We start from the raw sequence: 26908 nt of genomic DNA, 5'->3' as shown, positions 1-26908 counted from the left end.
GCGTCGTCCGCGGTTTGTCGTGAGGCATGACGGATGCGCGGGGGGGGGGGGGGGGGGGGGGGGGGGGGGGGTGTGGGGGGCCCACCGTGCGCCCCGTGTTCAAACGAACGTGGGGCCCAGCAGAAAAGGGTATCTATCCCTCTCGAGTGTCCTGTGACTCCTGTCCAGCTAACCAGCCACTCATCTGCTGCTGATCTGCTTGCTATTCGAGGGGGAAGAAAAAACTCAGCTGCTGCTGCTGCTAGCCTACGGATGATTGGATGAAGTATCCTCTCAGTAGTAGTAGTAGTAGTAATAGATTACGGCATTCGCATGTCCAAATTGGTAGTTTTAAATATTGTCTCATCTAATTTTAGGTTGGTTCTTTCTAGAATGGAATGATTCGTTATACTGGGTAGGATCCCATCTATTTTTAGATTTGTTTTTTCGAAACGGAGGGGTATGTCGTAGGTCACTTATACGTGGGTCAGTAAAAATATGATTTTTATATACCAGTTATCTCTCTACTATTATAAAAATTAAAGATATTTTTACCGTTACTTTGGTAGATCATTCGTATTTGAGTCGGTTGTTAAGTTCGTTCGTTTTTGGAAATATAGATCCGTGTTTGAGTCCGCTTTTAAGTCTGATCACTTTTGAAAATACAAAAGGAGTCATATAAGAAATCTCTTTAAAAAAAACTCGCACACTAACTTGGGATGCTTTTGGAAATACAGAAGGAGTCGTATAAGAAATACTTTAAAAAAAAACTCGCATGCTAACTTGAGATGAGAGATAGACTCCTAATTGTAGCTCATAGTTTTCTAAAAGAAATATCCAAGCAAATTCCCACAATAATTTTCACTCTAACTGAACCGTATAATAATAATAATAATAATAATAATAATAATAATAATAATAATAATAATAATAATAATAATAATAATAATAATAAGACTAAAATAGCCTTCATCTGTTGCAACACATGGGCATTTTTTCTAGTAAAATAAAAAAAAGTATCATCTAGTTGTTGTTACCGCTGGTTTTTCAGTAAATTTTAAGTTTTAGTAGTAGGTTAATAGGATTAAAAGTATACTTTTCACTTTTCTTTACTTAGAAAAATGGCAACTAATTGACTCTTCAAGTTTGTCTAGGCCAAATATTACTAGCAAGTAGGAGTATAGGATATATTCTTGGAAGATGACGCTACCTAAAGAGAAGCAAACTAGCTAGGCGCTAAATAATTATCTCACGGAATCAGGAATTTCATACCGAACATGCTTATCATGAACCACTAAGGTTTTAGTATTTTGACTTCTTGTAATATTTATGTGACGCTCGTGTAGAGAAAAATATTGACGATTAAGGTTTTAGTATTAAGTTATGTACTCCCTCCGTTTCAAAATGTTTGACACCGTTGACTTTTTAATTCGTGTTTGACCATTCGCCTTATTCAAAAATTTTAAGTAATTATTTATTCTTTTCATATCATTTGATTTATCGTTAAATATACTTTCATGTACACATATAGTTTTACATATTTCATAATTTTTTTTTGAATAAGACGAATGGTCAAACATGTGCTAAAAAGTTAACGGTGTCAAATATTTTGAAACGGAGGGAGTATGACATAGGACCTAGAACCTAAAGGAGATATGGAGGCTTCCGAAGATAGTGAATACTAGTATTTAGTATTTGTCGCTCTCATGTAACTGTACTAGAAAACACGTGTTTGAGATTTTTTTTTCCTTGGAACAGCCCAGTCAAAGCTTCTCGAGGCATTTTGTTCTGGTTAATATTATCCCACAGTACATTACTAGCGGAATTTTCCCATCTATTTTTACACCGAGATATTCTTTTTTTTTGAATTTGATACATGCAATTTTGCACTGGACACAATTATCCTAGATTATGTTTCTATACATATATACATTTGTATTGGCGCTGTTCTACTTAATTTCACTCTTGTGCAGTCAACACACAGTGTGTTGTGTCTGCCAGGGGCGGATCCAATATGGGTGCAGGGGGGCCTCGAGTCCCCCCTACACCCACAAGACCTATGGATACCCTCGGAGCACCCCCTTCAATTTTTTCACCATGAATAATAAACTAAAGGTCTCTAAATGGCTGGAGGTTGAAGAAACTGTATAATTGAGCCTCTCAATTTTTTGTTCCTAGATCCGCCCCCGGTGTCTGCATCTATAGCAGCTAGGGTTGTGTTTAGCTGTAGCGGCTGTAATGGTTAGCCGAACATGCTCATTTATATAACTATATCAATTGATCTAAACCATCATAATCTGAACCCACCATATATAATTTAATGGTCCAAACCTTTTTTCTTTTTTATAATTAATGTGAGAATTTATAGTACTTGTTCAGAGCGAACATGGTTAGTTTTTCAAGCTACCTTCATAATATATTAGATTAACGAGTTATAATAGACTAGCCTATATGCTATGAGGACTTTTACGGTACAATATACTGCTAGTATATACTGCAAGTATATATGATCTAACAGTGTAGATTAATTTGATTTTTTATTAATTAGATTGCAGTATAAAGTTTGAAAGGGTAATTTTGTCTTTTCTTCGTTATTCTTTCATCAAATCGTGTTATCGTCACGTGATTCGTCATCAAATAGCGCTCACGATGCTCCTCTCTTAGCGCATGATAAGATCCAGGACCGGGTACTCCAATTAGATTTAATCTGAAACAAAAATTACTAGAGTGTTGTTTTATTTTCTATCAAATTCTTAACATGCCCTTCTATATACTACCAGTATATACTGGTAGTATATTTTACCGTAAAAGTTCTTATATACCATATGTGCAACAGCCCAATATTAAGCATTATATGAACTTCTTATGTAAAATATTATTTACCACGAAACCATTCAGAGGTCCTTTGGAATATACTGATATATAGAGGATTAATTATTTTTTTCCAGAAAAACTAATCTTGTTCCATAAAAATGCTGCGAATTCATGGTTTTTTTCTTAAAGAAAAACATGACTTTAGGTTGAGGGCCGGGAAGAGATCAGTACATATAGTATAATTCTATCCAGCTGTAAGAGCATCTCCATTTGTTCTTAGATCTAACTTTTCCAGCACATAATCAGTAAGATTTTTCTGTCTACACTGATAAAAGGTGAGATGTCCTGATCATCTTTACTCCTCTCTCCTACTCATTTCTTCTCTCTAGTGGCATGGTCTATTGATTTTCTTATCTGTCCCTGGAATGTCATCCACATTCCGGCCAGTGCCTTTTGGCTAATATTTTGGCTCACAACACACCATGCATGCGTCGAATGGTGGGCCCACCGAGCGCGGAAATGCTGCTAGTGTGGTTTATGACTAAGATGATGACCCCGGTAATAGGACACCGGTGCACTTATGTTCAGAGAACGACATGGCTATTCCGCATCTTTGTGACCACAACCTGACGAGACACTGCAGCCTTGTATCTTGTTCCGTCATCATAGCAAAAAGCCGGACGGATGCATAAAAGAGTGTTGATTTATTGCATATATATCTGATCTATTCACTGGAGTGGGGAGTGTAAACATCAATGGCTGTGGATAATATTTATGTTTGGCCGATCTCATAGTGGTACCATCCTACCAGCTGGTTCTAACTAGAAGAAAACTTGGAGGCTCATGGGAATTTCAGGTTTGTTGGTTTTTATCGAATGTTTTGTGTTTACACCCAAATTTGGCACCTAAAATTAAGATAGGAAAGATCGCCAAGATTTGGAAGTATACCGGTTTTCTCCGAGTGGGCCGGTCTGACCGCCGTGTGTCGGGCGGTCAGACCTCCTGTTGAAGGCCGGTCAGACCGGCGGTGTGTGGCTGGTCTGACCGGCAGTGTCCGAGTCCGACTGTGTTTCATCGGGTTTCGGGATTTCCTTGCTTGGGAAGGTATGTTTCGAGTTTCCTTTGGTTTTTATCCCGAGTTGAACGTGGAGGAGGGCCTGTAAAGGGCAAGACCAACCCCTATATAAGGGACATGGCCGGTTCTATTGTAAAAAACCAATCTACAATCAATCAATTGAATCGTTTTTCATATTGCTTTTAGTTTCTCTTAGTTTGTCCATCTTTGTCGGTTTGCGCCGTAAACCGTCCGCCGCCGCTGCGAGAGTGCGACATCTCTTTGTAGGTTTGTCCTGAAAACCTTCCGTTTTGCCCACGAGACGGGTAGTTATCTAAAATCGGCTCCGCTAGCCGGTTTATTCGTCAAAACCCATCTAAGTTTAGCTCTTTGCTAGATTGAGGTGGTTGGCGACTCTAGGATCACTGCAAGGCATAAGGTGCTATGATCGTGCTTGTCAACTTGTCACAAAAAGTTGCCAACACGTTTTGAACAAAATGTTTAAGTGGATTTTGAATTTGGACATAATAATTGACATTTTTGGTGAAATTTAAGGGAAAAGGGACTAGTGCAGATTGAGAAGCCATCACATTGGTAGGTTGGTTAAGACTTAAGAGTATCGTTCTTAGGGTGAATGGAGGAGTCAGCGGTAAGGATAAAGATGCTGCTGTAATGTCATGAGTGCCACCTAGAGGGTGGGGCTGAAAGCCGAAGGGATGCATACAGGGTTCGACATTGATGAAAAACCACGAAATTTGAGGTTTGGGCACGGGAAAGAATATATTTTGAGGCAACTTTTGAATGTTTTTGAGAAATTCAAATTTGAAACAGTAAATTCAAGCAAAATGTAATCAAAATTTATGGAAATTCGTTGAGAAAATGGTATACTACCAGGAGTTAGGTCCAGCAGTCCATCGAAAATGTAAACCCTAGATGCACTACCTAATTAGCTGTTGATTGAGCTCTTAGCCATCCCATACTACAACTTAAGTGTCGCACTGATTAATAGGATTCTTTGTGACTTATCAAGTTATCATTTAAACTCATAATTTTGATCTCATGCGTCGGATTGCAAACCTGATCAGCAAAACTCAATCCATTTATATATACCTTTAATCTCAGTGATGATTCAGTTTTATTTATCATGATTGAATTAAATGTACATCATAACTAAAAACTAATTGACAGTGGACCAACAGTACACGTGGTTGGAAGAAGCCCTGGACAAGTTAACTCGCGAGTAGGTTGGAGCATGATGGTAACTGTCAACTTCGCAATTTGGTCAATAAATAATTTGATCCTGAGATAATTTATGCGCAATTCGAAGAAAAACATGGCCCTCTTCCTTTTATAAAGTGTATCCAGGTTCGCTCACGAAATCGTCATGCGTCTATCTGTTTACGTAGCGTAGAAGCGCATAAACATTTGGATATAATATGACAGTGGATTTGCCCACTCCTGCACAGGAGTAGTCGTCTCAAACTCAAAGAAATAACATAACATGGCCATATGCCCATAGCTCAGTCAGGCAGCAGACAAAAAACGGGGGCTGAAAACCGTGTGGCAGAGAGAAAAGTTGCCGAGTTGTTGAGCTGATACTGGTCAACCTTTCTTTGGTCAATGTTGTGGTCAACATGAATGTACAAATGAACAGCTTCGGTAGATTAGTATAGAACACGTCGTGGAGCAGTTGCTAGTTGCTACTGCAAGTCTTTGGTTAAATAAATGCAGACCTCGCCATCAAAACATAAGTTACTATATATACAGTCGCTTATATTAGCTTCAGAGCAAAGTCGCAGCAATACCACTTACCCTCCTTGCTTTTCCTCGAGTCTGACTGACTTTAACCTAATAAAAATTGAAGCTAAGATCGATCTCGATTCTCCGTGTCAACATGCGTGTTGCGTTATTCCTCCCGGCTGCATGCCCTGCATTGTATATAATTCACTAGGCTCCGTGTCCACGAGGACCACGACCTTTCCCGGCCTGATGCAATATCATATCAAAAGCCTCTTCTTAAACAGCAGAATATATCGAAGTGGCCGTGACGAAAAGCGAGTGCCATACGAGTCACGCAGCAATCAGCATGATTCGATTCGACGCCGCTCCACTACTGTAGCTCTGCTGCTGCTGCTTCCCGCAGGTCGTGAAGCGGACGGCTAAAAGACCAAGCGAAGCGATGATTTTGTTTGTTCCTCGCGTGATCGGATCGGATCGCGTCGACGCGCTTTCGATCGGGCGATGCGAGGCGGGGCCTTGGGCAGTACATGTTGTTGGCTTGTCCCCTGGAGAGATTCCACAGCCGGTCGGGCAATCGGCCGCGGCGGGCTGCGGGCGGCGGCGCCCAGGGTGGTTCGCAGTTCACACGTGTCCGGCGCCGGGCGCTGCATGCCGACCACGCCGGGCGCCGCTGCGGACGGGGACGTGCGAGTGGGAGCGTGTTGTGTGGGACGGGTTTAGATTTTTATGTTGCTGCCTTTGGGAGAGGTTCTAAGATCCTGGCGTGCGGCGTGCCCCTTCCCAGTTGCCCGCGGCGAAACCGATAGGCTGCCTCCTGTGGAGGGGGTGTGCGTGTGCGTGTGCGTGTGCGTGTGTGGCTGTGTGCGGTTGCATCGGCATCTCGTGACTTGTGGCGAAACAGCGTCCAAGATCTCCTTCCTTCCACGCAGACGCAGCCTCGTCGAACGGCGGAATAGGCGGGTGTTCCGACTTCCGCGCGGCGCTTGCTGACCGCGGGCGGACGAGTGTGCGTTCTGGGTTCTATATGCTTCTCTGCTGCTCTGCAACTTTGATCGGAAAAAAAGGTTAACGCGACGCGCACGAGCACACGGGCAGAGGCTGTCTGTCCCTTTTTGTAGGTTTGTGTAGTCGTGTATCGTCGCCGTCGTAGGGAGACTGGTCGTGCTTGGTGCGCGTCGTTCTGTTCATGTCCAGGGGCGCCGGAAACGGCGTCACAGATAATACAATGGACCGTCAAAGTTTGGCTCACGCTGTCACGTACTACATCCATATCTATATTTTAAGGTAGGATGCCGTTTATTTTTTACCCAACGTTTGACCATTCGTCTTATTAAAAAATTTTTATGTAATTATTATTTATTTTATTGTGACTTAATTCATCATCAAATATTCTTTAAGCATGATATAAATATTTTCATATTTGCACAAAATTTTTGAATAAAACGAATGGTCAAACGTTGGTCGAAAAGTCAACGGTGACATACATTAAAATACGGAGGGAGTACTCGTCTGCGAGGTACTTGTAAAAAAAAACACGAACGATAATACAAGAACGAGAGGACCGTCGCAAATTTCCCCCGAAACTATCGGCTTGTTTGGTAACTCGAGGGAAGGGGATTGAGAGTTTACACGAGGAAATTGATGATGAGATTAAGATGGGAATTTGATTTTTAATCCTAATATCTTGTTTGGTAGAGGTGATGGAAATTGATAGGAAGTTTAGTTGGAGATTAGGTCATTAATAAAAATGGATGGCTGAGATTTGCTTAGAAAAACTAAAGGAGAAATTACTTCCCAATTACCTGCCCCTACCAAGGTATTGAAAAGAAGGGAGTTTCTTACTCAATTCCCCATCCCCATCCCACCAAAATTATCATGTCTCCTAACCAAACAAAACACTTAATAGCCTCATCCCTCTAAACTCCCAATCCCTCTTAAAAACTCCCCCAACCAAACAGGCCTTATAACTATTGTCGATCTGGACCTATTTACAGCGGTTGACTTGATCTACCAATGGTAGGCTAGCGATCCATGACACGGTGGCCCGAGCAGAGGCCCAAGTCAGGACACGGGTGGGCAAAAAGCTTCCAAAGCCCAACAAGCAGAGCGTTCGATTGGACCCGCCTCGGCCTGTAGGCATACTCAGGCCCATCGAAGCCGATGGATTTATGCCTAATCCGTATATAGGGAAAATCCAGGTACTGCATTTTTCTTTGCCAAATAAACCAGCAAAATTTGATGTTTTCGCAAATTTTTTTCTTTTTTGACACCTTTCCCAAAAGTCTTCGGAGAACTATTTCAGATGATTTTGTTTTTGTGTAATTCTAAATGTGAAGATAGAGCAAATCAATCTGATGGGCCGAACTAGAGGCCCAAATCCGTGCAAACCGAGGGGAACAATATTTTCAGCCCAATATTGAACACGACCTCTTCCTTCTCCAAACGAACGACCATGCTCCCAAATCTCTTTCTTGTTCGAGGTCGGCGAAGCGCGCGGGCGGCGGCGATCGGCTAGGTCTCAATGAGCGGCGGCGGGTCTCCGACGGACGGCCGGGGACCGCCGCCGCTTGGCACCTGGCTCCGGCCGCCGGCGCAACGGGTATTCTCATCCTCATTCTCTCCGATCCCATTTCCCCCCTCCTAAAACCACACCTCCACTGGGTTTCAATCGCTGCTTATAAATACACTCTTCCCCCTCCAATCCCACATCCATTGGGTTTCAATCGCCGGGGTTTATACAAATTCCCCCTCTAATCCCACCTCCGACTGGTTTCAGTCGCTGCGATTTATCCAATTTTCTCCTCTGCTAATCCCTCCCCAACTGGGTTCAAAATCCAGTTCTTTCCCAATGTATGGCATTCCCGGGTGGCATTTCGATTCCCGACATCCAAACGGGAATCGACTCGCCGTTGCTGAGCTCGGTTTAGCGAACCGCCTTCTCCCCCCCGCGCGCATGGCGCTATATAAACCCTCCTCCTCCTCCCAAGAATTAGGAGAGGGACACCAAGTAGCGAAATCCACAGCCTTTTTGATCGAATTGCCATCCGCGGCGGAATCCATTTCGGTACCAAGCAAGCAAGCCGGTGCGAGAGGCGTCGCGGCATTAGCGTCAGCGGCCGCTTCGTCGTCTTCGTCTCCCTTCTCCCCCCTGCCCCCCCTTCGCCGCTCGGTGTCGCAGGGTGGTGCGCTTCCTGGACGACAATGTATGTACTAGTAAATTGGGGAGCTAGCGCGGCGTTGCATTTGCTCTTTTCTGTCGTTTGCTTGATCCTTGTGCGTTCTTGAGGTGTTTTGTGGAGCATCTGGTACAATCAAGAGCGGTTTTGGTTGAATTCCGGGGACGGGTGGGTTCTTGGCTAGAACGATCCTTCGCTTCTTGTCTTTTCTTTACGCGGGTGAATTCATGTAGCGGTTCGTGGATTATCTGGTACAATCTTGGTGGTTCTAGTTGAACTCTGGATACTGATTCTTGGCCGGGACGGTGCCTTTTACTCTTGTGATTCTTTGCGGGTTCAGCTGTTCTAGGGGTTCGTGGATTATCAGGTACAATCTTGGCGGTTTTAGTTGCACTCTGGATACTGATTCTTGGCCAGAACGATGTTTTGTACTCTTGTGATTCTTTGCGGGGTGAGCTCTTCTAGGGGTTCGTGGAGTATCTAGTACAATCTGAGTGGTATTGGTTTAATTCCGAGATTATGTTCTTGGCTGGAATAGTTCTTGTTTGTAGATATACAACTTCTCTTTTCTTCTTTTGGTGTGTTCTTGTGGAGGCAGGTCTATGGATTACAGGAGGAGTAGCGTTCGGCTAGTTTTGGTTGGATTCTGAGAAGGGTTATTGGAAAGAACAGTTCTTGCTCATTGGGTTCGTTCTCTTACTATGGATATTTTGGCTGGGTTGGTGGGTATAGAGTTTCTGTTTTGCATCCAACAGATAACTTTGCACTTTGTTCTTCAGATTTGGAACCAGGAAAACATAATTTTGGGTCAATGTGGAAAAACACGAGTTGGTGCAAATGTTTCCTCTTTTGTGGGTGCAAACAGAGATAGATGCAAGGTTTCCGGTTTTGCTTGCACTAATTTTCTCTACTGCCAAATTTTGGTTTAATTGTTATCCTTGTAATCTTTTAGAAATAACTGCTGATTTTTCCAATCAGAAATATTGGCTTGCAGTGGGTTTTTATATTTTGTCCCTTGTGTTGCAGGAACGGGGGGCATATGCTCCAATGTCAACTGGTTTTGCGGCACAAGCCAAGTTGGATCAGTTGGAGCCATCATGTGCAAATGCTATTGTTCAGTACGCCAACATATCAAAGCCAAGTTGGATCAGTTGGTATGCATTTTCAGCCCGGGATGAGGCAATACAAGCCTTGATTAATGAGGCGAAGTCATACTACATGAGGTTCCCCCCAATACAACACCTCCAGCAGCTACCCTTACTGCAGTCACCTTCAACGCGGTATGATTATGAATCCCCATCGCTCTATTTGGAGCCTCAGTTTCAGGTAGGTAGTTGTTATCATGGAGTTAAGTTTCCATGCCTCCCCGTTGGTCAAAGTGGAGGTTTTGACATCCCATTTTCTGCGCATTTGCAGTCTTTGAACATTCCAGGTGATGGCTTGCCAAGGGATTATCTAAATGCACAAGTTAATGTTCTCGGGTCTGATGTCCATGAGATGCACAATCAGAGGCAATCTCATCCTCGTGGCCGACATAGGGATTTCTTTGGTGAAGGTTCCGATTTTACGATTTATATTACCATCAACTTTGATGGCGGCAGATTAACTAAGGAAAATATTTGGGACTACTTCAAGTATTTTCTTCTAACCTTTGTATTATGTTTACTAGTTTGGAGGACAATACTAGGTGTAATATGATTTAAAGTTTCAAATTATACCACTACATTCAATTCAATAATTTTACGATGGTATTTCTTCCAGGAAGTTCGGGCCTGTGATCAATGTCTACCTTAGCTGTAAGCCAGGGAATGAAAAGTACACTTTCGGTTTTGTGACATTTGAAAATGCTGATACGGTGAGCCTTCTCTTATCAAAGAGCACACCTCATTTCATCTTTGGAGTAAAAGTTAGAGTCAAGCGTTACCTGGAATGGACCAAACAAGAGCAAAGGTCTGTTATCTAACTTTGCTGTTTCTTTTGTTGATTGCTTCTCGCAGTTTTTTTAATTAACCTACAATGTAAACCTACTGTTGTTTTCATCCAAACGATATCTGAGTTATGGTTTACAAACTATACTGTTGAGCGCCTGTTAGGAGGAGTACATGTTAACAATTCCCAAATCGATCCCTATGTCCTGGCAAGCAGCTTGGTGTGCCTCTTTTTCAGTGGGGTTATGTAACTTACGTCACAGTATCCTGCTGCTAATTGCAGGCTTTGAGTTTGATGTGTTCTGTTTGTTCTGAGGTCCAAATGGCAGTCTTTCCACAATGTACTCTCCCTTTTCTGATCTTCATTTATTTGGCCGGCAAAAGATCAATCCCTCTCATCCAAGGACTTGCACAAAATCTTCCATAAGTGCATTCTTTAGGATTCTAAAATTAGTTATTAGTTGAAGATTCTTTCTGGAGGTCAATTTGAGAGTTCCTGAAATATGGTTGTTAATAAAAGTATGATCTATTATCGGGGCCTCCTTTTGCATGGCAATGGTTGGTGGGGACTAATTTGATTTTAATATTCATTCAGTCTATAGGACAGAGTTCATGCTTTTATGTTATCATGCACTCATGCATGTGCAGGTGTGCTTCATAAATCATATTGACAGTTTATTCATTTGGTTACTTATTTTAAATGTGTAGTCAAATCGTCCATTTTGTTCCACATGTACCGTCTTTGTGAAAAAATAATAACTAGCTTTTCTGGCTGTACTTAAGTTGCAGATTGAATTTTTCAGTAATTATATAATTACGTACATCTTAAACAAGTACCTGCAAGGTATCCGTTTAATTTTTGGGCACATGGAAATAGTTTGTTTTCACTGTACATTTAAGTTCCACGAGACATTTATTTACTGATTTAATGGTTGGAAATTAGTTTGCTTTTATTGAACTAATATTTTTAGCTTGTTCAATCGTTTTTGCTCTCTTATTTACACATTCAAACCTAACATGCTTACTGATACAGGAAGCTTCCTCAAGAAAACGACCATTTTGACAATGTTGCACACAGGACATCATGTGCCAATGCCTTCGATGGCATGCCAAGGGATTACCTAAATGCACAAGTTCTCGGGTCTGGTGTCCCTGAGTTGCACAATCAGAGGCTATCTCATCCTCGTGGCTCACAGAGGGATTTCTTTGGTCACAATCAGAGGCAATCCCATCCTCATGGCTCACAGAGGGATTTCTTCGGTCAAAGTACCGAGTTTACGATTTATATTACCATCGCTAAGAACATATTGACTTGGAAAAATATTCGGGACTACTTCAAGTATTTTCTTCTAAACTTAGTACTATGTTTACTTTGTTTTGAGGACAAGACTAGGTGCAATATGATTTGAAGTTTCAAATTATACCACTATGTTCAATTCAATAATATTATGATGGTATTTCTTCTAGGAAGTTCGGACCTGTGATCAATGTCTACATCCCCTTTAAGCCAGACAATGAGAAGCACACTTTCGGTTTTGTGACATTCGAAAATGATGACACAGTGGGGCTTCTCTTATCAAAGAGCACATCGCATTCCATCAGTGGAGTAGAAGTTAGAGTCAAAGCCTTACCTGGATAGGACCAAACAAGAGCAAAGGTACTTTATCTAACTTCACTGTTTCTTTTGTTGATTGCTTCTCAGATTGTCTTTAATTAACCAGCATTTTAAACCTGCTGTTGTTTTTGTTCAAACAATATCTGATTCGTGATTTACAAACTATACTGTTAAGAACCTGTTTGGATAAAGGGGTTAGACTCAAATCTATAGTAAGTACATTTTAACCATTCCCAAATCAATCCTTCTCTGTCCTGGCAAGCAGCTGGGTGCACCTCTTTTTCAGAGGGGTTATGTCACGGTATTCTGCTAATTACAGGATTAGAGTTTGATGTGTTCTTGTTTGTTCTGAGGTCCAAATGGCAGTCTTGCCACAGTGTCCTCTCCCTTTTCTGATCTTCATATATATAGCTTGCAAAAGATCAAATCTCTCTCATCTAAGGACTTGCACGAAATCTTCCATAAGTGCTTTCTTGAGGATTTTAAAACTAGTTATTAGCTGAAGATTAATTCTGGAAGTCAATTTGAGAGTTCTTGAAATGTGGTTGTTAGTTGAAATATGATCTTGACCAGGGACTTCTTTTTCATGGCAGTGGTTAGTGGGGACTAATTTGATTTTAGAAATAATTATTGGTCTATGGGACATCAGTTTCACGCTTTTTTGTTATCATGCACTCATGCGTGCTTCATAAATCATACTGACATATTACTCATTTGGTTAATTATTTTAAGTGTATGGTCAATTTGTCCATTCTGTTCCACATGTACCGTCTTTGTGAAAAAATAATAACTAGCTTTTCTGTCTGTACTTAAGTTGCAGATTGAATTTTTCAGTAATTATAATTTATACGTACATCTTAAACAAGTCCCTGCAAGGTAGCCGTTTAATACATGGAAATAGTTTGTTTTTGCTGCACATTTAAGTTCCACGAGACAGTTATTTACTGATTTAATGGTTGGAAATTAGTTTGCTTTTGTTGAACTAATATTTTATGCTTATACATTGTGCAATTGTTTATTCTCTCTGTATTTACATGTTCAAACATAATAACATGTTTACCGATACAGGCAGCTTCCTCAGAGAAACGACCGTTTTGACAATGTTGCACACAGGACATCATGTGACAATGCCATTGAGGGTCACTCTGGTGAGTAAATCTGTAAATGCCCTTCCTTGGCTTTGTGCTGTGCCACTTCTGATTTAGTTCTAGACTTATGGTTGTGATTCTATATTTTGACTTATTAAGCCATTTCTTTTGTCATTTCTGATAGGACAAAAAATGCCGAATTTCATTGAACTTTCCCAGGAGACACTGACACATCAATTTGGAGATTTTGATTCACCTCTAACACATAACCTCTCTGAGAAGAAAACAGAATCTCCAGAAGGTATTCATGTGGAATTTCCCTACTCCATATTCATCCTTGTTTTTCATTAAACTGTTATAGTTTTTATATTAGTAAGTCTTAGGGCCTGTTTGGCACAGCTCCAGCTCCAACTCCACCCCTCCTGGAGCTGGAGCTCAGCCAAACAGTTTTAGCTCCACCAAAACTAGGAGTGGAGTTGGGTGGAGCTCTCTCACAAAATGTAATAGAGTTGTGGAGCTGGGTTTAGGCAGCTCCACAACTCCACTCCAGACTCAACTTCTGGAGTTATATTTAGGAGTTGGAGCTGTGCCAAACAGGCCCTTACTTGATTCTGTGATGTTTTAGATGATCATGCGACAAAAGAGTCTAATGTGGATGAATCTTCAGAATTCTCAGCTATGTGAGTAATGAGTACTCCTGTTTCTATTTGCAGATTAAACAGTCTTATTTCAACCTGTACGATGCATTATTGCTTCTGAGAACATTATTCTTTAAGCAACACGGAAACAAATTAATGAAATTAAGAGTTAATACTTTTCATAATTTATTCATGAGAAAGATCAAGATATGTTGGAAAATTGGAGCACTTCTGATGCTGCTGCACAGTTGTACATCTGTAACGTTGAAGTGGCATTTTTCATTCTTTATGCAGCATAGAAACTTTTTTGAGTAAAGTTCACAGCCGGTCCTTAAAGTTGTAGCGAGGTGTCACTTAGGTCTATGATCTAGGAAAATTGTCAATACGGTCCGCGATCTTGTTTAAGTGAATCATTTAGGTCCAAAGCGCCTCTGACCGGGTTGACTGGCTTACGTGGCCGTCCACGGTGGCAGCATTTTTGCATTTTAGCCCCGCCGCATCTTGCCTCCCCTATTTCCGATCCAGGCAGTCTCCCCCAAATCCTCCTCCTTCTACACGCGACCAAAATTGACCCCCATTCTCTCGTTCTGGCCGAGCTAGGAGCACTCCGAGGAGGGGCGGCGATTAGGGCGGAGTCGGCGATCGGGGTCAGGGTGGCCGGAGACGCGTTCTGGGTGGCGCGTTTGGCCGCCAACCGATTGGGCGCCGTCATCGGAGGCGTCGGAGGCGCGAGATGGACCTGACCTTGCGAGATGAAGGCGCACCTGCGCCTGTTTATAGTGAGTGTCGTCGTCATCTTTTAATCCCTTTCATTTGGTAAGTTTAATCTGTGATTGAGAGGTTTGGAAGTTTGTTTCTTCAAGAAATTTGGGACTTTTGGTCGGTGGCAATTTTTTCTAGGGTTTCATCTAGAATGCAATTAGTTGATTTTGTGTTGGTAAATGTGTGTTTTTTTAGCTATTGTGATGTAATGTAGGGTTTAGTATGTTGTCTCATCCCGAATGTGTGCACTATATAGGTCCTGGATCAAAGTACTTTTCAATTGAGTTTCATCATGGGGGGTTTTTCTGTGGTATGGGAGTGAACCGCACATATATGGATGGCAAAGTAGACTGGTTTGACAATATTGATTCTCGAGATTGGGGTAGATGTCTACATTTAGCAGACTTTGTTGCCATGCTTGGATATGACTCTGATGGAAAGTTGAAAACTTATTGGTTATTGCCTGGAAAGAACATGTCTGATGGATTGAGGATCATAGACAGTGAAGTTGAGATCAATGTCATGAAATCAGTGTCAAATAAAATCAAGAATTTTGTCATCTATTTTGATCATACTAATCATGTCTCAGGAAGAAATATAGATGACATTGTTCTGAGCCCAGAAGCTGAGTTGCCAGAGGTGTTCAACCCTAGTAGACAGTGCCAGCAGACAGAGGAGGCAGAAAGCGAGGATAGAAACCCTAGGAATGCACCTGATGGACATGTAGTGCATGAAGAATTGGATGTTGGTGAAGAAATAGTTGAGCTTTCATATAAACTCAGATGACAGTGAGTCTGATTCTGATTTTGTTGATAGTGATTATGAGTGGGAGGATGATGATGATGACCTCTTTGAGGAAAATGTGGATGGTGATGTGGAAGAGGGGGATAGGAAGAAATTCAACCATAAGAAGGCTGCAGGTAGTGTGTTGAAGGGCAAGAAAGTTGTGGCAGATTTGTCAGAAGGTGACACAAGTGATGATGAACAACTGCACTTGCCAAGTGATGATGATGATGATGAGTTCAACTTGAAGTTTAAGTCTTTTAATCCTGAAGACATTAACAACCCAATCTTCAAAGTAGGCATGGTATTCTCTTCAGTTGAATTAGTTAGAAAGGCTATCTCTGAATATAGCATGAAGAACAGGGTGGACATAAAGATGCCCAGGAATGATAGAACTAGGATCAAGGCACATTGTGCAGAAGGATGCCCCTGGAACTTTTATGCTTCAATGGACAGCAGGGCAAAGGCCTTCATTGTTAAGACATATGAGCCCCATCACAAATGCAAGAAGGAGTGGATTCTAAAAAGGTGTACTGCAAAATGGTTAGCTGAAAAGTACACTGAGTCATTTAGGGCTGATGGGAAGATGACCATTCCTAGCTTTGCAAAGACAGTACAAAAAGAGTGGAACTTGACTCCTTCAAGAAGCAAGCTTGCAAGAGCTAGGAGGCTGGCCCTAAAAGAGATATATGGTGATGAAATAGCCCAATACAACTTGTTGTGGGATTATGGCAATGAACTAAGGAGGTCCAATCCTGGGAGTTCTTTCTATCTTAGGTTAGATGAGGGCAAATTTAGTAGCTTGTACTTCTCACTAGATGTATGCAAGAGAGGATTCCTCAGTGGTTGCAGGCCAATCATTTGTCTGGATGGTTGCCACATCAAGACCAAATTTGGAGGTCAATTGTTGACAGCAGTTGGAATTGATCCCAATGACTGCATATACCCCATTGCAATGGCTGTGGTAGAAGTTGAGTCTTTCAGCACATGGACATGGTTTCTTGATACCTTGAAGACTGAACTTGGGATAGTGAACACCTCTCCATGGACCATTATGACAGACAAACAAAAGGTAACCATTTGAAAATTTTTAACTGGGATTGTATTTTGTTGCTTGAACTTGCTTGGATGCAAACAAGTTATGCCAATGCAAACTTAATGGGTTCAAATCTATGGTTTCTCCAACTGAAATTGTGATTTTCAACTTGCAGACCTGTGATTTTATTCATTCTTGTATGGATCATTGCCAATTTTTATTTGCTACTGAATTCATGAGTTGAAATGCAATCATACAAGCCAACATTATAGTACCCAATTTGCATTGATTCCAGAGTAAATTAAGCCCATTGCCATTACATCTTAAAACTGCATTTGTTTTGCCACCTACATTCAGACAACACCACTACAACCAGTCAATCCAGTTTGCATATATAAACTGCATACACTTATGGCCATTGATTCTAGAGTGAATTATGGCCATTGCCATTACATGTTAAAACTGCATAATCCTCAACTGACAACTACTACATAATCCACCCATAATCATCATCTTATTTCAGCCATACAGCAAGCACCAAACACACTAAAGCAACAACAAGTAAAATAAAACCAACTAGCATGCCCTTCAAGATCTGAACTATCTCCAACCCAATGGAAACTAGAGATAACATTAGCTTCTTCACTTCATCTTCCCCACCATCTTCATTGTTCACAGCCTTCTTCCTCTCTGACATGTGCTTCACATCTCTTAGCTCCTTGTCAGCAATGTAGCCTTTCCTCTCAAGATACTTCACATACCCTTCTTTCCTGTACCAGAAATTGCATCCAGAACCATCCTTCTACACACATTCATCAATTGCAAGCACTGTCATGTTCATGAAAATAAAGGAACTCAAAAAACCCAAAACCAAATCAATCGGACCATTACCTCGTGGTCAGGACATGTGAAAAAAATGCGCCCGCGATTAGCATCTGTCGTTGCAGTGAGCTCCACGATGTTCTTCACGCAGCAGCAAGGGCACTTTATCAGGGGAAGGTCGGACCTTCTCCTCTGGGCACTTGAAGAAGACCCACTACTTCGAGTACCCATGGCCTCCCCTACCAGCGCACTTCACGAACCCGAGGCCGCCTCCCATGCCGTTGCCTCTGTGCGCGCCACCCTCCTCGTCGTGGGTCTCGTCCTCACGGCCGCCGCCCCTATTGCCGCTGCAATCACTAACCCTAGAAATCGCGTGTAGAAGGAGGAGGATTTGGGGGAGACTGCCTGGATCGGACATGGGGGAGGCAAGATGCCGGGGGGGGGGGGGGGGGGGCAAAAATGCAAAAATGCTGCCACCGTGGACGGCCACGTAAGCCAGTCAACCCGATCAGAGGTGCTTTGGACCTAAATGATTCACTTAAACAAGATCGCGGACCGTATTGACGATTTTCCTAGATCATTGACCTAAGTGACACCTCGCTACAACTTTAAAGACCGGCTGTGAACTTTACTCAAACTTTTTTAGTCAATGCAAATGAACACTCCCATCTTATTGTTCTCGCGAGAGGTCAAAATATGTTGGCAACGCACTTCAGATGCTTTGTGCTTTTGAATGTACAATAGCAACAGCCATTGTATTTCATATCTTACTCATATACTGTATTGTGTTTCGCCCCCAACTAATTAATCTGGTTGTAACATCCGACATATGCCAACTGCTTTGCAGGGAGCGCTGTCTTCCAGATGACCTATTTAGTGAGGAACAGTGAAGGTGAAGCAGCACTTGTATGACTTTGCTAGTTCCAAGCCACCTAAGCCAGTCAAACAAAAGGGAAAGTTTGTGTACAGTGGCCCGGAGGAATGTTTCTTAGTTGATTGATTTTGGCGTCACACTGAAGTCGTTAGGATATACTACTACACGTAAACATGGTTAAGTAGCAGTTGATGTTAATGCTGAAACAGCTTAGTGCACTTAAGAGTGTAGCCATACAATACATGTTAATCTTTCTGTGACAAGAATGAAACTGTGTTAATCTTGTGACAGTTTCATTCTTGAGTGTACATTCTTTGGGGGGCTGATTACCTATTTTTTGACAAGGTGGTTGAATGCCTATCGAGTGTAGATTTGCTCAGATATGTGGGTTAAACCGGTTGCATCTTATTAACATTGTATATAATTGTTATTATAATTGGAGAAGTGTTTAGACCTATCTATCCTTCTATTAATGAAATGGCAGGCTGCCCGTTCCCTCGAAAAAAAGAAGTGTTTAGACCAGTTCCTTCACAAAAAGAATGTATTTTGTGTTTCAGTGAAGCATCTAAATTTACAGGAGTATTTTATAGGAGGGGAGTGACTGAATTTGCACGGTGGAGTTTTGTTCTTGAAATGCTAGAATGAGTCCAGATGCAGCATGCCATAGCTGATGATGTCGTTCTGAAATGTATGCTGGAAGATAAACGAGAGGGAACATATTCTGATTCTTTTTTTCATTTGAGGGGAAAATGTCATTGTTGGGAAGAGTAACGTTATACTCCATTGCAGAAGATCTACGGTAGAAAATATATACTAAATCAACTTTAAAATTTAGTTGTAAAATTTAAAATTTAAATTTTAGCTATAGGGCAAAAGATAGAAAAAGCAACGATAACTGGTTATAGCTGCATCTATCGACCCTGGATTTTTTCTTCTTCTCGATTCGCATCAAAATATAGGCATTTTATAAAGTTTTAGTAGAAATTAAGGATAACTTGTGATTGATAGGAAATATCTATATAAACATTTATATTGTATAAATTTTGAGTAATTTGGAACGGGACGAGTATATTACGTCAACATATGGTACTAAATCTTCAGCGTCGTGCGGTCGACTACTCGACTCCATCTCCGCACAGCGCAGGGCGCAGCCTATTGGCCTTCCTGTCTCCGGACTCCGGTAATGTACTTGCATAGTTGCATCTTCTCTCAGCCTTCCTAACCCACGGGCTGAAAGAACTGTGACACATTATGCAAACATTTGCAAATACTAAGATTAAGTTTAAGATATTTTTACGTTCTTTAGTAAAATTAAGATTAAGAGAAAAAATATCTTTCAATTATCTCAGCAATTAATTTTTTGAATTGCTTAGATTTTCCTATAAAGAACCTGATTTGCTGAAAATGTTATTCCCACATATTGAAATCAATGCTCTAGGGTTGGTGATATGGGCCCGGGGTATCATGTTTAGAGGGAGGAGGCCGCCCCCGAACCCACGTGGCGCCCCCCCTGAGGGGGGCCGGGCCTGGGCTGGAGCGACGGCTGCCCCCTCCCAGCTTAGGGTACCGAGTTTGAAAGGAGGAGACTGCCCCTAGACCCACATGACACTTCCCCGAAGAGGGTCAGGCCCGGGGTGGAGTGGCGGCTGCCCCCTCCTCGCTTGGGGGTCGGGCCACCTCGACCCCCTCCACGTGGCGCCACGTGTGCCGTGCTAGACGGGCGTTCCTAGCGCCCACCTAACCGCGTTTAAGGCGGTCTGAGCGAGCGCTCCACGTGCAACATTTATTGTGGCGTGGTGCGTCAGACCGGTCCGTGACCGATCTGTGACCGATGATTGACATGGCTGGGGTAGTGTGCCTGCGCTCTGGTTGCATGTCAGGCGGCCGCCTGACACCCCCCCCCCCCCGTCATGTCGCAATTGTGAGGGGCAGCTCAGCCTCTCACGTCTGCCGGAGACGGTTTGCCTAACCCGGTTAGGGCAGGGTTCCCACTTCCCGGTGCAAATGAGGACCCAAAAGTCCTCACTCTTTAAATGCTGAATGACATGCGTGTTGACACTGTCAGCCGGATGGATTTGACAGGCCCTACGTCGCAGCAAGGTGTGCAACAGACTTCCAAGACAAGCAATAAGAAATACATTTAATGTGATTATCCTCCCTGAATAGGCTCGGCGGGCCCATGTGGTAACTCCTTGAGATATAAAAGAAGGTCCAAGCCTACTTAGGGAGGGGGGATCAACTCTTTGTCTAACTGGCGCTTGGGGGCTCACGCGCTTAAGCATATGTATTCCACATATAGTCAGCTAAGCACATGAGTAGGGTGTTACGCTTCTCAGCGGCCCGAACCTGTATAAATCCCTTTTGTCTCTGTCTTCGAGGGCCCCGCCCCCCTCTCTTTCTCTCATCCACCACAGGAATCTCGAATCTCACTCGCTGCCCCTGGTCGAACTAACAAAGAGGGGGCCTCGCGGTACCCCGATAGAGGAGCTCACACTTCGACATCTAGGATTTAAAATTTGTCTCAAAACACAACTACTTGTGTTATTTAAATTTTTCAAAAAATACAGCTACTTCTCTACCTATCTCCTCATCTCAACCAAGCATAATCTTTCTCATATATTTTCTCATCTGAACCCATCACAGTCATTTTCCACACACCCAGCCTTAATCTCTTATTAAAAAGGGCACAAGTACATTTTGAAATAGAGGGAGTATAAATTAGTATCCTAAAAATAGAAAGTTTTAGCAATTCAAATCTAGTCTCTACTACTCCCTCCGTCCCATAAAAAACGAATCTAGCATCAGATATGATATATTCTAGTACTACGAATCTAGATTCGTAATGCTAAGATGTGTCATATCCGGTACTAGCCATAGCCATCTTTCTGGTTCCCACCTTATCCCACATATAAAAATATTCTGAAAAACCATTAAAAAAAAGAGAGAAACCGCTCAAAAATCCGCGATCTAAAATAGCATATGAAAAAAGGTTAAATGAGAGAAAAATACCGGATAGGAGAAAATGTTGAACCGCTTTAATAAAAAAAAATCAAGAGAGAAAATTGAACCACCTTCACCTCTGATCCAAATAGGAGAGAAAATATGGAAGAAGAGAATAAGGCCGTGTTTAGTTACAAAGTTTTTTTTCAAACTTTCAACTTTTCCATCACATCAAAACTTTCCTTCACACATAAACTTTCAACTTTTCCGTCACATCGTTCCAATATCAACCAAACTTCTAACACACCGTGTGAACTAAACACAGCCTAAGTTAAACCATTTACGGATACCGTCTCTTTGCCAGTGGCATGCCACTAACGGAAAAAAAAAAGAAAAAAATTTACAAAAGCTACCTCATTTAGAGATACTAAATTTTGAAATGAAAGAAATATTGAAAGGATATATCATCTAGAATATTACATGGGATTAATTAAAATTCGAAATATATAATAAAATAAATTCAGAAATAAAAATAAGATAAAATTGAGTGTTTAAGTAGGAATATAATTTAGAAAAAACTAAAATTCAGAATGGAAATAAGGAATATTAAAAAATAGTCCGCGTAGAACGCAACACGATATTAATTAAAGTTATAAATAAAAATAAATTCTAAAAATAGATAAAAATGAGTTATCAAGTAGAAATACAATATAGAAATAATAAAAAAGGAATATAAAAAACAATACATCTAGAACACAACAGTGGCAAATGCCAAAAAAGAATGGGGTAGCGGATAAGCTATACATGGTTAGTGTCGTGGCGGTTGATGAAAAATCTAAAAACTATAAATAAAATCCTTCAATGATGAGCAGGTTTGATTTTTAGAATCCAATGACGATTAAGAGAAAGGCAACGGACAGGCCGTGAAGCACTAAGGTTATGGCGATTGACGGGACTTATAAAAAGTAAAAATAACTAGGTTCAGTTTTAAATTCCAATAACAATAAAGAGTAAGAGCGGGCTGGCTATAAAAAAGTACAGTAACAACATTTGACAAGACTTCTAAAAACAATAAAAAGAAAAATTAACGAGACAATGAACTCTAAAAATTATAAGATATGATTTTTAAATGTCTTAAGGATGAAATAAGTCGTGACATGTCGGACAAGTAAATAGAGGCAGAATAAAAGTAACAGGTGATGGCTGGTGTAACTTTGAAGAGCTATAAAACTGAAAAACAAATATTCAATTTCTTTTAATATGCTAAGACAACGAGATGACTATTTAACAAATTTTGAGAAAATCACGTGAAAAAAGCTTAAATAATTTTGTACGGGAGCTATGGCCACGTAAATACACGGCCCACCAGGTAGTTTTTATAATTTCAAAAAAAAAAAAGGGACACGTTTGTGTTCGCACTTGGCACACGAAGAACAACCGCAGGTCGGCGCAGGGCCTCCTCTCTCGTCGTCAGTCGGTTCCGCAAACCGCTCTCCCTTCCGGCGAAAATGGCACTATAAACCCTCAGTCCCAAGATTTAGGGAACACCAACTGGCGAAAGCTACAATCTTTCCAACCTCTGGACCGATTCCCATCTGCTAAATCCCACCTACGCGGCAAGCCCCGCGGCCTGCACACGCGGCGACGTACGGCATTCGCGCAATCGCGCCCGCTTGGGGGTTTCACATGGTGGCGTTCTTTCTTCCTGGACCAAGAAGGGATCCGCGCATTAGGAGAACTGCGAGACAAGGTGGGTTCTTGGGAGGGTTTGTGGGGGGTATCTGGTGCAATCTGAGTGGTTTTGGTTGAATTCTGGGGGACAGGTTCTTGGCCAGAAGCCCAGAACGATTCTTGGTTGCATATATGTTAAATTTATTGAAATTTCGCCTTTTCTTTTTGGCGTGTTCATGCGAAGGATCGTGGTCTTCGGTCGGTTTTGGTTATATTATAGGGATGGGTTTTTTGGTACGGCATTTCTTGATCTTGGATTCGTTCGGTTTTGTTATATTATAGGGATGGGTTTTTTGGTACAGCATTTGTTAATCATGGGTTCTTCTCGTATTCTGAAGAGGTTTGGTGGTTTAGTTAAGGTAGAGTTGTAATTTGTTATCCAGAATTGTTTCTGCATTTTTGTCGTTTGATTTTTGGAAGCAGCAACTGGGAGAACACGAACTCGGTGTTGTTTGTGGTGGAAACAGTGGAATGTGCAATTTTTCGTTTTTGCTTGGACTAAAGTTCTATATTGTCACAGTATTTGCATCTTAACCTTTTAATTAATCATAAAACAATCTCACTCTTGTTTTGCATTGCAGTGAAATTATCAGAAAACAATCTCCTACTTTTTCTAGGTGGAACTTTTTTTTATAGAATGAAAATCCCATCATTTCGTTTCTGTTGCAGGAATCAAGAAATGGCTATGAACAAATGTTCAGTGCTGCTGAATAGAGCTCGGGAATTCGAGCCATCGCGTGCAAACGGTGGTTACATCCTCTCAACAAGTTCATACCCGCAGATCAGACAGTATGCAGCTAGTCCTGACGAGCATCTACGTTCCTTACCCTCACTGCTGCCTCCTCCACCGGGGCAAGAACTCCCACTGGCTTACTTGAGGGCTCAGCGTCAATCAAGCGGCAATTATCGTGGAATCCAAGCTCAACGTCGCCCATTAATTGATCAAACTGGAGCATTGCAGAGCTCATTTCCTGAATCCATCTGCTTAAAGGAAGAGTTGCAGTCTTTGAGCATGCCAAGGAATTCTCCAAATGCTGGTCGAAATCTCGTCGGACATCCTCATAGTAGCTCGAAGTCGAGTTCCAAGCCTTGCCATTTCCATTTCTTCAGGGGTTACTGCAAGAAAGGTGTCAACTGTCAGTTCTTCCATGGGTCCGTCCCTGAGCTGCATAATCCCAGGCAAGTTCACCCCTTTGCGTCGCTGAGCAAGCTGGATATGGAGATCAGAGAACTCCTGATCGGAATACCACCACCAGTCGCAGTCGATCGTTTGCCGTCGATGTACTTTGAGAAGTACGGTAAGCCCCTGCGGCCTGATGGATGGCTCACTGAGAGCCAGCAGCATGGAAGGACTGGTTGCAGTCTTACAAGTCTGCTCATGGGGCTTAACACCATCAGAGTGGTCGAGAGGTTTTCTTCTATGAATTTCTGATATGGCTCTATCATGATTGATTATTTTTCTTTTTTCTTCACATCCTGATCATGGCTCTTTCCGTTTTCAACTTCAGAGAACATGGACAGTATCATGTAGTCCTGGTGGAAGATGCTCGGAAGAAGTACATGGATTGCTTGGGCTTGGCTCACAGTTGCAACTTGATGGATACTGGCACTGGGTCTAACCAGATTTATATGACCTTCCCTGTTCACAGCAAATTCACTGATGATGATGTCGAGAATTACTTCAAGTATTGCCTTAACTTTATTGTTACTAGGTGTGAATTGTCAATTTGTCATGTTATTATGTTACTGTGATGACAATATTGTCTTGATAATGCCAGGCAATTTGGGCCTGTCTCCGGTGTGCGAATTCCCTATCAGGAGAAGCGGATGTTTGGTTTTGTGAGCTTCCTATACACTGAGACAGTGAGGCTTATCTTATCAAAGGGGACAGCTCACTTCATCTGTGGATTGCGAGTTCTTGTCAAGCGCTACATGGAAAAGTCTGAACTAAGGTAACACTCTACTGTTCAATAGGGCTGTTTTATGTCGCTTGCTGTTTCTGACATTATTACTACCACGCATTGGAAACCACTATCGATTTCATTAAAATGATTCCTTGCTTTCATGCGTGGCAGACCAAGACGTTAAAGATGAAAAATGATATTTGCTTCCCCTTTATGGTTTACCCAATTTAAGCCTATAGTTTTTACTATTAAGGATCTGATTATGTAATGCGGGTTTACAACATACAGAACAATACCCCTCATCCATACACACATGAAAATTCCATAAATGCAATAATATTTATTTTATTTGAAGAATGACATGGCTGAAGAGTGTTTCTGGAAGTCAAGTTGATAGTTGTTTGAAGGTTACCATTGGCCACACTATAGCAAAGGCACCATCCAAAAAAAAGAAAGAAGTCAAAGAACAGTGTAGCAAAGACCAAGGCCCCATGTTACATTACAGTAATCAGTGGGGCTAATTTGATCTCACAATCAGGACAGATCTAGAATATCATTTTTGCAGAGATTGATTCCATGCTTATACTTCATATTTACAGCACTACATCAGATTAGGGGTTCAATTTGCATTTTTATCACTGTTCTACACATACCATCGTTTGTAAAATCATTAGCCTATCTTGCTCAGTTATAATTGTTGACTGAATTTTGTCTATCAGTGAAGACTTTATTGGTGTAGTTTCTTTATAACTATTCTTTTTAGAGAAATGGTGAACTAATATTTCATATTTGCTGGTTATACCTTGTGTAATTTTCTTTTGCTCTTTATATCTTCAACTTGAGGAATAACCAACATTCTATTCCCATTTACTGATACAGAAAAATTTATCGGAAAAATAAGCAATTTGACTATCGTGAACACAGGACATCAGGTTTCGGTGTCACTAATGAGCATTATATAGGTTAGCAAATTCTTACACTTAGATTTGTACTGTGTCACTTCTGAGGGAATGATTACGATTCAGTCGTTTTCCTTGTCATGTCTGATTTTGTCTCATGTAAATCTTCCAGGTAACAACATGAAAAAAAAATCACACAGGTCGGATGATTTGGATGAAGCTTCAGCATATGAAGATAGGTAACTGTTCCTACTTATGTTATTTCAGTTCTCTTTAATTCTTTTTTGTTTTCCAAGATAATTCATCTGGCATTTCTAGTTATAACATCCGAGTCGTCTGAACTGTTTTGCAGTGATGAGATCATTCTTCCAGATAGCCTTGGTCTCTACTGAGCGCTATTATTTCTTCACCAATACTACAAACACACTGACAAGAGATTATACATTGGTACACAAATTATTATTATTATTATTAATTATTTACTTGCCATAGATTATAAATAGGTACACAGACGCAGTGAGGTCAAGTAGGTTTCCACAGATTATTATTAATAGTAGTAGTAGGATGGTTTTTGGGTTATACTTATAATACAGAACTTAGGATTCACAAGTAAGCATGGTCAAGTAGGTTGTTATAGAAAGGGTTATTTTGCAGTTAGCAGTAAAGCAGAAACAGCTTGACGTACATAAGCATAGCCCTGAGATCCAGTCTATTTTTTTGTCATGTTGCTTACTACCTAGACATGTAATACGTGCTTTTTCCTGATAAGTTGACAACATTTGAGGCTTTCTTTACTTGTGATGCGTCGATTTTTCCCTTTTGGGGATTTCTCCCCGGAATAGCACCTGACCACCAGTTCCAGTTGCTCAAAATGCAAACAATTGGCCACTATGTTTTCGAAAAATCATACTCCCTCCATCCCTAAATATTTGACGCCGTTGACTTTTTTTACCTAAATATTTGACGCCGTTGACCCTAAATATTTGACGCCGTTGACTTTTTTTACCTAAATATTTGACGCCGTTGACTTTTTAAAACATGTTTGACCGTTCGTCTTGTTAAAAAAAAGTAATTATTATTTCTTTTTCTATCATTTGATTCATTGTTAAATATACTTTTATTTAT

The 26908-nt window shown here is 41.3% G+C and overlaps 3 protein-coding genes and 1 non-coding gene across 6 annotated transcripts; 3 read left to right on the top strand and 1 right to left on the bottom strand.

Moving 5' to 3' along the window:
* The first annotated feature begins 8060 nt into the window (after window positions 1-8060).
* LOC9266081 (uncharacterized) lies at window positions 8061-18768 on the top strand. Of its 3 annotated transcripts, none has more exons than XR_010742285.1 (10): window positions 8061-8186; window positions 9790-10089; window positions 10180-10397; window positions 10525-10713; window positions 11725-12030; window positions 12159-12348; window positions 13375-13454; window positions 13579-13695; window positions 15051-16649; window positions 18283-18768. XR_010742285.1 is itself a non-coding variant. In XM_026026665.2 (7 exons), exons 1-6 carry the CDS (start codon window positions 8109-8111, stop codon window positions 12328-12330), a joined length of 1263 nt encoding a protein of 420 aa, XP_025882450.1. In that variant the 5' UTR covers window positions 8061-8108; the 3' UTR covers window positions 12331-12348; window positions 13375-13455. The 3 variants fall into 3 exon arrangements, 1 of the variants encoding a protein (XP_025882450.1); XR_010742286.1 differs by lacking the exon at window positions 15051-16649 and adding an exon at window positions 14020-14074; XM_026026665.2 differs by lacking the exons at window positions 13579-13695; window positions 15051-16649; window positions 18283-18768 and having other exon boundaries at window positions 13375-13455.
* Window positions 15209-16661, top strand: LOC112939683 (uncharacterized). The gene is made up of 3 exons (XM_026027207.1): window positions 15209-15296; window positions 15384-15453; window positions 15611-16661. Exons 1-3 carry the CDS (start codon window positions 15209-15211, stop codon window positions 16659-16661), a joined length of 1209 nt encoding a protein of 402 aa, XP_025882992.1.
* Window positions 17005-17856, bottom strand: LOC112939547 (uncharacterized). Its single transcript, XR_010742287.1, has 2 exons — window positions 17505-17856; window positions 17005-17415 (listed from the first exon to the last, which is right to left on the bottom strand). It is a non-coding gene; the product is annotated as an uncharacterized protein (transcript).
* Window positions 18769-22855: 4087 nt separating the features above from the next.
* LOC112939700 (putative zinc finger CCCH domain-containing protein 51) lies at window positions 22856-26572 on the top strand. Its single transcript, XM_026027258.2, has 7 exons — window positions 22856-22999; window positions 23650-24390; window positions 24489-24665; window positions 24759-24932; window positions 25764-25846; window positions 25956-26022; window positions 26136-26572. Exons 2-7 carry the CDS (start codon window positions 23660-23662, stop codon window positions 26173-26175), a joined length of 1272 nt encoding a protein of 423 aa, XP_025883043.1. The 5' UTR covers window positions 22856-22999; window positions 23650-23659; the 3' UTR covers window positions 26176-26572.
* Window positions 26573-26908: the final 336 nt, after the last annotated feature.

The sequence above is a fragment of the Oryza sativa genome, chromosome 7 (assembly GCF_034140825.1).
Source record: "Oryza sativa Japonica Group chromosome 7, ASM3414082v1".
Lineage (NCBI taxonomy): Eukaryota > Viridiplantae > Streptophyta > Magnoliopsida > Poales > Poaceae > Oryza > Oryza sativa.
The sequence above is the reverse complement of the archived record's forward strand: the minus strand, read 5'-3'. Positions and strand labels throughout refer to the sequence as shown.

What these genes read in the sequence shown, in the direction of transcription:
- LOC112939683 (XM_026027207.1), top strand. Translation starts at nt 15,209, where the DNA reads ATGCTTGGATATGACTCTGATGGAAAGTTGAAAACTTATTGGTTATTG. An exon ending in TGGATTGAGGATCATAGACA is followed by an intron (nt 15,297 to 15,383) that starts GTGAAGTTGAGA and finishes ATCATGTCTCAG; the next exon opens with GAAGAAATATAGATGACATT. An exon ending in GTGTTCAACCCTAGTAGACA is followed by an intron (nt 15,454 to 15,610) that starts GTGCCAGCAGAC and finishes TTTTGTTGATAG; the next exon opens with TGATTATGAGTGGGAGGATG.
- LOC9266081 (XM_026026665.2), top strand. Translation starts at nt 8,109, where the DNA reads ATGAGCGGCGGCGGGTCTCCGACGGACGGCCGGGGACCGCCGCCGCTT. An exon ending in TCCGGCCGCCGGCGCAACGG is followed by an intron (nt 8,187 to 9,789) that starts GTATTCTCATCC and finishes CTTGTGTTGCAG; the next exon opens with GAACGGGGGGCATATGCTCC. An exon ending in AATATTCGGGACTACTTCAA is followed by an intron (nt 12,031 to 12,158) that starts GTATTTTCTTCT and finishes TATTTCTTCTAG; the next exon opens with GAAGTTCGGACCTGTGATCA.
- LOC112939700 (XM_026027258.2), top strand. Translation starts at nt 23,660, where the DNA reads ATGGCTATGAACAAATGTTCAGTGCTGCTGAATAGAGCTCGGGAATTC. An exon ending in ACCATCAGAGTGGTCGAGAG is followed by an intron (nt 24,391 to 24,488) that starts GTTTTCTTCTAT and finishes TTTCAACTTCAG; the next exon opens with AGAACATGGACAGTATCATG. An exon ending in CACTAATGAGCATTATATAG is followed by an intron (nt 25,847 to 25,955) that starts GTTAGCAAATTC and finishes TAAATCTTCCAG; the next exon opens with GTAACAACATGAAAAAAAAA.